The sequence below is a fragment of the Phyllobates terribilis genome, unplaced genomic scaffold (genome assembly GCF_046119375.1).
Source record: "Phyllobates terribilis strain yellow unplaced genomic scaffold, ASM4611937v1 Scaffold_13__5_contigs__length_258822181, whole genome shotgun sequence".
Lineage (NCBI taxonomy): Eukaryota > Metazoa > Chordata > Amphibia > Anura > Dendrobatidae > Phyllobates > Phyllobates terribilis.
Window position 1 is genome coordinate 39,822,432 of NW_027362773.1, and position 13,375 is coordinate 39,835,806.

General features: G+C 40.1%; 1 protein-coding gene across 2 annotated transcripts in view; it reads left to right on the plus strand.

Moving 5' to 3' along the window:
* The window catches only part of ANO3 (anoctamin 3), a 955,742-nt gene extending 944,596 nt beyond the window's left edge, over positions 1 to 11,146 (plus strand). For both annotated transcript variants that reach the window (XM_073658056.1, XM_073658057.1), the window contains exons 26-27: positions 6,339 to 6,444; positions 9,413 to 11,146. In XM_073658056.1, coding sequence (XP_073514157.1) covers positions 6,339 to 6,444; positions 9,413 to 9,595 — 289 coding nt within the window. In that variant the 3' untranslated portion in view covers positions 9,596 to 11,146. The remainder of the gene's footprint in view (positions 1 to 6,338; positions 6,445 to 9,412) is intronic.
* Positions 11,147 to 13,375: the final 2,229 nt, after the last annotated feature.

A 13,375-nucleotide genomic window follows, 5' to 3' on the forward strand; every position in this document is an offset into this window, starting at 1 on the left:
GCAGTGTGCAGCACTGATCCTATTAGGCCATCTATAATAAGCTCCACCAGATTTAAAATTAAAAATAATTTTTAGCTGCATCTAGCCCGGAAAATAATTTTGGGGCTCCGAGATGCGCAAGACACATAAGTGCCTTCTTGCTGCACTACCTGCAGCATGACCCTCATATTGTCAGAATTCGAAGTAATCATGACTACTGGGTTGCCACACTCTTAGATCCCCCAAACTTTTCGATCAACCTTTTCATTTTAATAAAGACCAAAAAAATGGTCATTTTTGAAATTATAAGCATTAGCAGGTTGTTAGAAACTGAAATCAAACAGTTTTCAACTCAAAACTTTATTCTAGGTGATGTTACATTTTCACATAGGACCCCTTGTTCGAAAGGAGCTTCTGAACTCTCTCGTCCATTGAATTTGTCAGGTTTTGGATGGTTTCTGCTTCAATTGTTTTGCATGAGGACAGAATACCCTCCCAGAGCTGTTGCTTAGATGTGAACTGCCTCCCGCCATCATAGACACTCCTTTTAATGATGCTCCAAAGGTTCTGAATGGGGTAGAGGTCAGGGGAGCATGGGGGTCACACCATAAGTTTGTCCCCTTTTATGCCCATATCAGCCAGAGATGCAGATGTTTTATGTGCAGCATGAGATGGTGCATTATCATGCAGAAAAATGATCTTGCTGTGAAATACACGGTTCTTCTTCTTGAACCATGGCAGGAAGTGCTGTTTGAGAAAATCCACATACATTATGGAGTTCATCTTTAGCGCCTTCAGGGATCCTAAAGGGGCCGACAATCTCTCTCCCCATGATTCCAGCCCAAAACATTACTCCACCTCCTCCTTGTTGGCGCTGTAGCCGTGTTTGCGTGGGGTGTCCATCAACCATCCATCCTCCACTCCATCCATCTGGACCATCGAGCGCTGCACGGCACTCATCCGTGAACAAAACAGTTTTGAAATCAGTCTTCATGTAATGTTTGGCCCACTGGAGCCGTTTCTGCTTGTGTGAAGTGAATAGAGGAGGTCGACAGGATGGCGTATGCACAGCTGCAAACCTCTGAAGGACCCTGCATCTTGTTGTTCGGGGGACGTTGGAGGCACAAGCAGCTTCAAAAACTTGTCTGCTGCTATGACAAGGCTTTTTTGCCGCTGCTCTTTCAACCTGACGTAATTGCCTGTAGGAAAGAGTCCTCAATTTGCCCTTATCAGCACGCACACGTGTGTACTGTGAATCAGCTACATACTTCTTGATTGCCAAGACACTTCATCCTGATCATCGCACAATGTTGATTGTAGTCATGCCTTGACCTAAACACTCCACAATTTGTTGCTTCTCAGCAGCCGACACATCCTTTTTCTTTCCCATTTTGGCAGAAAATGTAGGCTGCTGAATAATGTGAGAGAGCCTTCTTAAGTAGTCTTGCCTTTCATTGGACACACCTGACAAACTAATTAGCACTGGTGTCTGCAATTGCTTACAGTGATATAAAGAGCCCTGACACACATCACCATCAATGAGTTTAACTGACAAACAAACAAATTCTTCCCTTATCACTCCTAAACACTTTTTGCATAATAATTTGGAACACAGTGTACATGTGCTTTTCCACAAAACACCAGTGGTTCACGTAGTGAATCTTACAGTTCTAACTTGCCAACCGTGGTCTGTATGGAGTTGTTCAATAAAGGGCCCAAAATTAAGATAACATAGATGGGAGAGGTCTCTATGAATAGGAATTCCTAAGTATTTGATACCCTGTGAGGGCCAGGCAAAGGGAAAGTTGGACTGGATGGAATCCTATATGGATTTGGGGAGGGAGACATCGAGGGCCTCAGACTTCGCTGCATTGATTTTAAAATTTGACCATGTAACAAAGTGATCTATTTCAGCCATAACAGCATGGATGGATATATGTGATTGAGTGATATATACTAGGACATCATCAGCAAATAGAGAGCACTTGTACTCGGTGCCTCCCACCTCAATCCACCTAATATTGGGGTTATGGCGAATTGATGAGAGCAGGTGCTCCGTCACTAGGATGTATAAGAGAGGGGACAGAGAACATCCCTGCCTTGTCCCATTGGTGATTGTGAAAGGTGATGAAAATGTTCTGACGCGCCCCCTGGGCCTTGGGACACCCGGAGCCGGACCCTTTTTGGTGGATGCTGGTGGTTGTAGTCTCCGTGGCGGCAACCCGGTTCCGTGGCTCAGGGCGGTCAAACCAGTGGCGGAACTATTTATGTGGTTTTGATGTTTAAATGTCCGACTACGCCACCCGTGGATTGCGGTCAGAGTGAACCGCCGCTCCAGGGCAGACCGCTGAGGCTGGTGTTGTGGGTGCAGCAGAGCGTAGCATAACTCCCCACGGGAGGAGTATAGCCTCAGGGCAGTGTATGCGGAGGATGGGGGTGATGGTGCAGGGCAGCAGCAGTAATGACACGGAGTCAGTGATGCAGTCCAGGGCCTTTACTCACAGTTCTTATTATCCAGACCACGTCTGCAGGTAACGGCTGCCCACGTCGTACTGTGCTCACCAGGTGAGGGGCTCAGACAACTCCCAGATAACTTTGGAGCGCTTCACAGGACCCCCTTTGTGTGTCCTTTGTCTGGCCTTTCTTACCAACCCTTCTGTCCGGCTGCCTCGGGCCTCCTCTTGGTAAACTTGGCGCCAGTTTCCCTGACCCTATGTGGTGCCTTCCTAGCGGGTGTAGCAAGGGGCTGCGCCACATAAAATGTCACAGCCTCCTGTTTCTAGCTGAGGGTCGTTTCCTGCCTCCACTAGTTTCGGGGACCGGTCTCCCCCTTTGGCCTGACCCCTCCACGCAGGTGGATTCTGGCGTGCGGTGGCGACTCGCCCGTCCGCACCCCTGAGATCCCTTCGTTCCTCGTTCCTGGAGCCTTCTCCGCTCCTCTTCCTTCCTTCTCCCTCTTCCAGGCCTGGGCCTCTGTTACTAGGCCCGCCTCCGGAGCAGAGCTCATGCAGAGCCCCTGCTCCCTGCCACTTCTGCTCAGACTTCTCTGCACTGAACTAAGATGGTGCCCACCTTTTATACTCCCTTCTCAATGCACCCAGGAACTGCTTCCTCCCTGCTCCTGCACTACAGGGTTCCCCTTCCTCAGTGTTCCCTCCCCCCACTCCAGCCAGGGACAGGGACTGTCGTGCCCATCTCAGGGGCATATTGGTCGCCCTGCCCCACGGCAATGTGGTGTAATGCATGCAGGTGTCGGGTCCTGATCCACACTACATCCTTACCTGAGAGTGAGATATCACACCTCTGGGTGAGGTGCAATACCTCTGTAGCAACCGAGCCCTCAGGGTGCTACAGTTCCATTTATCTTCAGCCTAGGTGACGTATTGCGATACAGGGCCATGATTTTGGCTATAAAAGGGTCCCCTAGACCCCTACCCCAAGCTTTTTAAGAGAATCATATATGGCGTGCCAGGAGACTCTATGGAATGCTTTCTCAGCATCCAACGAGAGTATCTAATTTCAAATTTTTAACTGCATCTAGCCCAGGAAATACTTTGTGCCTAGTAGCAGGGTCTGCTAGTCAGCGGATTATCCCGGCTGTTAAGCAAGCTACACCACCTGTAGTTTGGACACTTCATTTTTTCAAAGGAAATGCTTCGGGACCACGGGATACTCAGTGAAGAGCATCAGGAGGCACCCCAAGGCATAGGGGCTGGGACTGGCAGTAGGATGCCTTGCGGTGGACAGCCGAGCTCGATCCTTATAAAAGCTTTTTAACTGCAGCAGCTTTAGTGGACGCTACTGGAGCTGGAATTACGCGGCTGCTGGCATGAGACTTGCCCTCCAATAGATCCTTGTAAATGGATTTAAAGTGTATTCATTCAAATTAGAGATACAATTTAAATTAAAAAGCTTAGAGCTGCCTCCACCACAGGGGGGCTTGCTCGACCCACCAGCGGACAGGCACCAGTATTGGGAGAGGGGGGCTGGCCATCAGGGTTCACCGCGGCTCTGGCACAAACCCGGCGACACGGAGGTGGCACGGGCAGGAGCGGACTGGCCGTCTCGGCTTCTCACTTTTTGGATTTTAGAAGGGCATGACATGCCTATATCTGTGTCTCCCCCTCCTTTTACTCCTCCACCTCTTTTATTTTCGCATGACTATATGTACTTGTCACTTTTCCATGTGTTAGTTATGTCTTCTGAGCAGTTTGTCAGCTTTTGGACACCTTTGAAGGTGTTTTCTATGTGTTTCTATGTGTTTTTGTTTGCCTGCCATTGGTTTTAACGGTGTTCGAAGGTGTTCGACGAACAGTTCGACGAACAGTTCGGCGAACACACGGGTGTTCGACGAACCGAACCGAACTCGAACACTACGGGGGTGGCTCAACACTAGCTAAAATATCATTTTTGTGGAAAAAGTTTGATTTTCTTATTTTCACGGCTCCATGTTATAAACTTCTGTGAAGCACCTCGGGGTTCAGGGTGCTCACCACACATCTAGATAAGTTCCCTGAGGGGTCTACTTTAGAAAATCGTGTCATTTGTGGGGGGTTTCCACTGTTTAGGCACATCAGGGGCTCTCCAAACGCAACATGGCGTCCGCTAATTATTCAAGCAAATTTTAAATTCAAAAAGTCAAATGGCGGTCCTTCCATTCCGAACCCTGCCGTGCGACCAAACAGTGGTTTTCCCCCACATGTTGGGTATCAGCGTGCTCAGGTGAAATTGCACAACAACAAATTTTGCGATCCATTTTTTCCTGTTACCCTTGCGAAAATAAAAAAATTGGGGTCTAAAGTAACATTTTTGTGAAAAAAGTTAAATGTTCATTTTTTTCTTCCACGTTTCAAAAATTCCTGTGAAGCACCTGAAAGGTTGATAAACTTCTTGAATATGATTTTGAGCACCTTGACGGATGCAGTTTTTAGAATGGCATCACTTTTGTGTATTTTCTGTCATAAAGGCCCCTCAAAGTCACTTCAAATGTGATGTGGTCCCTAAAAAAATGGTTTTGTAAATTTTGCTGTAAAAATAAGAAATCGCTGGTGAACTTTTAAGCCATATAACTTCCTAACAAAAATAAATTTTGGTTCCAAAATTGTGCTGATGTAAAGTAGACATGCCGGAAATGTTATTTATTAACTATTTTGTGTGGCTCTCTGATTTAAGGGCATAAAAATTCAAATTTTGAAAATTGTGAAATTTTCTAAATTTTTGCCAAATTTCCATTTTTTTCACAAATAAACACAAGTAATATTGAAGAATTTGTACCACTATTATGAAGTACAATATGTCACGAAAAAACAGTCTCAGAATCAGTGGGATACGTTGAAGCGTTCCAGAGTTATTACCTCATAAACTGACAGTGGTAAGAATTGTAAAAATTGGCCTGGTCATTAACGTGCAAACCACCCTCGGGGGTAAAGGGGTTAAAGAGTAACCGTCCTTTTAATTTTTATTTAATAAATCGATAGTACACTTAAAAATAACCAACTTTGTAATATATCTTATCAGAAAAATCCAATTTTTTTCTCAACCAGGACTGATCATTCATTATCAAAATTCTTCATTTATGGGTTCTAAGGGGTAACATTTCTCCTTGTGGAGAGTGGCATGCCTGGTCTAACACGTCAGTGTGAAGAGGCTTAAAAGCCATGCAATGCTCCTCTGGGAAATTAAATATGCAAATTGCTTCTTCAAAGAGGAAAAGGTCTAGAACTCTTGTGCCACCTATTGGAAGTGGCAATGTAGATGGGAGAGGGGGACTCTGTGTCTAGCTTCTACCCTACCTCTATATAGAATATTATCACCAGTAACTGTCATCTTCTCTCTCAGTAATGTAATAATCTGTCTTCACTGAATACAGAATGTACAGGTAAATTGAGCATTTTTAAAATGAAACATCAGTCCTGATGGATAAAGAAGACAATTTTTTATGATAAAATATATTACTAAGCTTTTTATTTTTTTTATTTTTACATGTACTATTGATTTATGAAATAAAAATTAAAACAACGGTTACACTTTAAGTACAAATTGTCTTACAGCAATGTTAATGGAAAAATAAAAAAGGTAGAAAACGGTAAAAAAAATTGACTTTTTCTATCGATTAAAACAAATGAATGTACTTCTACCATCCTGGTATGAAATGTTACCATTGTCATTTTCCACTCATTCTACATATCATAAAGACCTAACCATTTATCAATAAGAATTGGTTTTTATTACCTAATAATGTAATTTAAGAGGTCGTCTATTCCCAACCAAAACTTTTGAGCCGAGAATTGATGTGAATAGGTGATTTGCTTTTGAGCCTAATTAGAAATTTCCAATTACAACCTCTTACCTGTCCCCAGATACCGAGATTATCGAGCACCTCCTTGGAGTTCAGCTCCTTATGAATTCACCCTGCAGTTTTGGCACGTTTTGGCTGCGCGACTTGCCTTTATCATAGTTTTTGAGGTATGTGTGTTACCCATAGTGCTAATTTATATATTGTATTACATGGATATGTTCTAATTATTCTGTTTCATTGCCTAAGACAATAGCTTAGAGTTCACACATTGGCTTATAATTTAATGTTAGGGAATCCATTATTGCGACAATGGGACCCATTCACTGATGTAAATACACAAGCCCCAAGTAGTATTCCTTCCCCTCTATTGACCCAGTAATGTATGTTATAGAGAGGTTACACAGAGATCAAATTGTTCTCCTTCATTTTAACAGACTTATATAGGCACCAGCCAATGGTATGCAATATGGTACAATATGCATAATGGTAGATAGACATAAATAGAAGGGGGTTGGGATGCTAAATATTTAAGACCACAATCCTAGGGGATTCTATCAGTGATATTTCATGGGCAAGCAGTTTGATAGAAAATAATTAGTTTGATAAATAAGTGTTAAGTAACATTACTACTCAGCCCCTAGGGATAATAGATATACAGTTATATGAAAAAGTTTGGGCACCCCTATTAATCTTAAGCTTAATGTTTTCTTAAAATTGGTGTTTTTGCAACAGCTATTTCAGTTTGATATATGTAATAACTGTTGGACACAGTAATGTTTCTGCCTTGAAATGAGGTTTATTGTACTAACAGAAAATGTGCAGTCTGCATTCAAATAAAATTTGACAGGTGCATAAGTATGGGCACCTCACCAGAAAAGTGACATTAATATTTAGTAGATCCTCCTTTTGCAAAAATAACAGCCTCTAGTCACTTCCTGTAGCTTTTAATGATTTCCTGGATCCTGGATGAAGGTATTTTTGACCATTCCTCTTTACAAAACAATTCCAGTTCAGTTAAGTTTGATGGTCGCCGAGCATGGACAGCCCTCTTCAAATGATCCCACAGATGTTCAATGATATTCTGGTCTGGGGACTGGGATGGCCATTCCAGAACATTGTAATTGTTCCTCTGCATGAATGCCTGAGTAGATTTGGAGCGGTGTTTTGGATCATTGTCTTGCTGAAAGATCCATCCCCTGCGTAACTTCAACTTTATCACTGATTCATGAACATTATTGTCAAGAATCTGCTGATACTGAGTGGAATCCATGCGTCCCTCAACTTTATCAAGATTCCCGGTGCCGGCATTGGCCACACAGCCCCAAAGCATGATGGAACCTCCACCAAATTTTACTGTGGGTAGCAAGTGTTTTTCTTGGAATGCTGTGTTTTTTTGACGCCATGCATAACGCCTTTTTGTATGACCAAACAACTCAATCTTGGTTTCATCAGTCCACAGGACCTTCTTCCAAAAAGAAATTGACTTCTCCAAATGTGCTTTTGCATACCTCAGCCGACTCTGTTTGTGGCGTGCTTGCAGAAACGGCTTCTTTTGCATCACTCTCCCATACAGCTTCTACTTGTGCAAAGTGCGTTTATAGTTGACCAATGCACAGTGACACCATCTGCAGCAAGTTGATGCTGCAGCTCTCTGGAGGTGGTCTGAGGATTGTCCTTGACTGATCTCACCATTCTTCTTCTCTGCCTTTCTGATGTTTTTCTTGGCCTGCCACTTCTGGCCTTAACAAGAACTGTCCCTGTGTTCTTCCATTTCCTTACTATGTTCCTCACAGTGGAAACTGACAGGTTAAATCTCTGAGACAGCTTTTTGTATCCTTCCCCTGAACAACTATGTTGAATAATCTTTGTTTTCAGATCATTTGACAGTTGTTTTGAGGAGCCCATGATGTCACTCTTCAGAGGAGATTCAAACAGGAGAACAACTTGCAAGTGGCAACTTTAAGTAGCTTTTCTCATGATTGCATACACCTGGCTATGAAGTTCAAAGCTCAATGAGGTTACAAAACCAAAAAAAGTGCTTTAGTAAGTCAGTAAAAAGTAGGTAGGAGTATTTAAAATAAGAAAATGATAAGGGTGCCCATACTTATGCACCTGTCAAATTTTGTTTGAATGCAGATTGCACATTTTCTGTTAGTACAATAAACATCATTTCAAGGCAGAAACATTACTGTGTCCAACATTTATTACATATATCAAACTGAAATAGCTGTTGCAAAAACACCAATTTTTATAAAACATTAAGCTTAAGATTAATAGGGGTGCCCAAACTTTTTCATATAACTGTATAGAGTATCCTAGTGTTGTACATATAAATTCAAGGCCGAAAGTGTTGGCACCCTTGAATTGTTCCTGAAAATGAAGTATTTCTTCCAGAAAATTATTGCAATTACATGTTTTGTTATACACATTTATTTCCTTTGTGTGCATTGAAGCAACACAAAAAAAATAAATAAAAAAAATGGACCTTTCCAAAAATGTAGGTAAACAACTTTGTTTCAAGCATGTGATTCTCGTTCAAACTCACCTGTGGCAAGTAACAGGTGTGGGCAATATGAAAATCACACCTGAAACCAGATAAAAAGGGGAGAAGTTGACTCAATCTTTGCAATGTGTGTCTGTGTGTGCCACACTAAGCATGGAGAACAGAAAAATGAGAAGAGGACTTAAGAACCAAAATTGTTGAAAAATATCCACAATCTCAAGGTTCCAAGTCCATCTACAGAGATCTTGATGTTCCTTTGCCAACAGCGGGCAACATAACATACATAGGCATCATCATTCTAGACAACTATGTATTATAGATATCAATATTCACCATAAATTACTAGAGACACCATTAAGACACTCTCGACCACCAGGGATACTAGAGAATTACTATCGCTAACCCCTTGGCCATTTTATGTAAAAATATGTAGTATATGTAGAAACCAAGAAAAATATTTATAGTATAGTGTAGAGCTAAAAGAAGGGAATTCTGTTATCTTTCTACTAAGTTCAGATTTTGCCTCAGTATTTCAATATTGTATGTTCAACTGAAATCAGATGTCCTAAATGTTCATGTTTCTCAACATGTAAATTTCCAACCATCGTAAAATTTATCTTTTTTTTTCACAGCACCTTGTGTTTGGGATAAAATCCTTTATTGCTTACCTCATCCCCGATATGCCAAAAGATCTGTGTGACCGAATGAGGCGAGAAAAGTATCTGGTCCAGGAGATGATGTATGAGGCTGAACTGGAGCATTTACAACGCGAGCGCAAAAAGAATGGAAAACAATATAACCATGAATGGCCTTAAGCAACAATATAGGAGAAAAACACTTTGCACTTAGAAATAAGCAGCCGAGATTTTAAAAAAATGGTGTATCGTCTATGAAGCCTGCATTTTATGACTTACATATATGTCTATTATAGGACAATATATGTATAATGATGTGTGTCTACCAGCCATATATAAATTGGAATATATATATGTTGTTGGAGCAGTAATGCAGAGAAACATTTCTAATTGATACAAGGTTACAGGAACTAAAGTGTTTCCAGTAAGAAGTGACCTCTGTCAGATTTTTAACTGGAAACCATTATACCACATAGTCTGAGTTTTTTATATGCCCATATCTGCGTGGGTATGTGAACGAAATGCCTCCCCCGCATTGTATTTAATGATATCTCACATGGCTGCTCTTGAATTGTAGATGCCATTGACCTTTATTCCCACTATGGCCAGTCATGTAGGTCCCCATATGTTGAGCAGTACAACTGGTCTTCAATTGAATGCAATTTGCTACAAAAAAAATTAAAAACTTAAATGAACCATTTTATAGATAGATGTATTTGTACAAAATCCCAACACTGAGGACTGCGGGTGACATCTGAAAGTTCTCCTTAAGACTTGCATGAGAAGTTGGGAACATCTCTTTTAAGAATTGAACCTACAGCACATTCTTCCAAAGACATAATTTAATCTAGAAGCATGACTTGGACAATGCCGAAGGCTTAGAGATTTTGTAGGGTGCTGGGCATCCACTTAAAGCAGCCTCAGCATCCAGGCGGCTTACCGGCTATCACCTCACCACTACTGGAATTGAACAAATGGGTCTTTATAATGATGTCTGTGCATTTCCTACAAGTTGCACATCAAAATCTAATTTGGTTTTAAAAGCTTTTAACATTTGTTTTCACAGCTTTACAAATAGAGCAAAAAATGTCTGAAATTTATTACATTTATTGTGCAAAAAACAACAACTATGCAGCTAGAAATCTTGTTCCCATAAGCTAGCAGAGGGTAACTACTGATACCCTACACTGTAATCATTCAGTTTAGGAAGGGGACCTCTAAACCTTTGAATGGGTTAGAGGAACAATATGTTTCCAACTGAAAGAACACAAAAAATTCTTCCAGGAGAAAAAAAATGTGTACAATTTGGAAAACATGTCCAATTTTTCAAAATATTACCTTTATTTTTTTTGTCATGTTTTGTTATGAAATTTGACTTCTTCAAACATTTAAAGGAGCACTCCTCCTCCTATCAAAGTTTGTATCCTCTTAATATATTGCAATCATCATATTATATTGCTCTGTGTACTTACAATTGCTCATTTTACCTTTCTACCCAGTTAATTCTCTTCTTTTTTCTGCTCTATGTAGAAACCTGAAGTTTCTTTTCCCTACATGAGTCATCCCCCCTCCTGACCCAACTGCTCCCTCCTCCAAGGACTTTTGCAGTGATGACTCATGCAGGGAAAAATACTCCATGTTTCTACATAGAGCTTAGAAAGATTCATGTATTCAGTTTTTAATCACGTGATGTCATAGACCTAAAGGATAAGAGAAGAATTAGCTGGGTAGAAAGGCAAAATGAGCAATTGTAAGTACACAGTGCTCTATAATAAGATGACTGCAATATATTAAGAGGATAAAGATTTTGATGGGAGGAGTGCTTCTTTAACCTAATTCTGAACATATTTTTGCACATTGCGGTTTTCTGCTCTACCCTTCTAAATCAATTTTAGATACTAGTCTGTTTTAATCAGGTATCAGAAATTCTGATAGTAAAGCCCCTATCAGGTCTCTCTGATTCCAGGTTACAGACATTTAACTGTATATATTTGCATAATCAATATTTTCTGCTTTTTTAATGCGATTATATGAATGTAGCTAGCAGATGTGTTCATTTTATATGAAAGCATTGACCTTATATGCATACCACTTCAGGACAGATAGCTATTTTTATGCTTCGGGATAGCATGCAGCTGTTTTTATATGCAGTATTTTTGATTTGTTTGTCTATGTACAGATTCTATATGCGATGGACTTTGCTGTGCAAACCCTCTAACACTTACCTAAAATAATTATGCAAGCATCATTTCGTAAAAATTTAATAGAAATATATGTTGATACACATAAAACATTATCTCCATAGAATAGGACGTTTGCATGGTTCTCATGTGAATGGCGGCTCATCAATTGGCTCATTTAATAAAATAGTGCATGAATAAGCCAGATGCTGTATGTAACCCATCGTAGCCATTCCGATCAGCCAGGATTGCTGAAGCAGATCTGATTGGTTCCTTGGTATTACATTTCTTATCCTTTCATTATACTGTGCGCTTTATTTTTATTTTTGAATCGATAGGCGAGATATACGTTCAGTAAATACACTGGGTATGAACATGTTGTGAACAGAGTCCAATCCCACAAAAAATAATCCATTATAGAGCTACCACAATTGGAAAAGATTATGTAGACATGAACAGGACTTTTGTAAAAAATATACAGTATATGTATACAGGGTGGGCCATTTATATGGATACACCTAAATTAAATGGGAATGGTTGGTGATATCAATTTCCTGTTTTTGGCACATTAGTATATGGGACGGGGAAAACTTTTCTAGATGGGCGGTGACCATGGTGGCCATTTTGAAGTCGGCCATTTTGGATCCAACTTTATTTTTTTCAATGGGAAGAGGGTCATGTGACACATCAAACTTATTGAGAATTTCATAAGAAAAACCATGGTGTGCTTGGTTTTAATGTAACTTTATTCTTTCATGAGTTTTTTACAAGTTTATGACCTCTTATAAAATGGGTTCAAAGTGCTGCCCATTGTGTTGGATTGTCAATGCCACCCTCTTCTCCCACTCTTGACACACTGATAGCAACATCGCAGAAGAAATGCTAGCACAGGCTTCCAGTATCCGTTGTTTTAGATGCTGCACATCTCATATCTTCACAGCATTTTTAGTATGCTGTCGGTTGTAACTGGATTGTGTTCAATTAGAAAGATAGCTGCTTTCTGCTACTTCTTTATTTCAAATTTGGTTTTAGTTGCAATACCAAATACAGCCTGTAACCCAATGTGGCGCTGTTTCTGGTAACAAGCAGCTGTGAATATAAAATCTCATAACATCTACTCAGAAAAAAAATGATTTTTTTTATGCACTATTTTGTTACATTTGCTCTACTGACCTAATTTAATGGATATGCCTAGCCTGTATAATATTATAATGGGAAAACTAGAGATGTCACTACTGTAATAGCACACTGCACCATGCCATTTATGCTTTTTTCAATATTTTAATTTTTATTCACAACCTCTATGCAGATAACATTCAGATCACAGCAGCTATATCTGTGTCTGGTTAATGTATAAAACATAAACTTTGAATTTTTACAAAAAGCAACAATGAAATGAAATGTATCCACTAATCCATATTGGTTAACGATCGATAGCTGTATGCAGAAAGAACAATGTATGACTTTGACGATATGAAATCTACCCTATATCAACTGCAAAAAAATTTCATCCCATTTTCCAACTGAATTTTCTACATTTTTAACCTTTTCTAAATTACAAAAAAATAATCAAAAATATGCAAATAATGTTGGAAAGTTGACAATAGATATAATAGATATGTCTCATCTTTGAGTTCATCTAGTCTATAGAATCAAAATTTATTTTGGACGTCCAGTAATTATTGCCATGTTGCCATTGTAGGAGCAATAGACCAAAATTTGCCATTTAATTTAAATCAAAAATTACACTCTACATGATAATAATTCAAATCATCTTCCA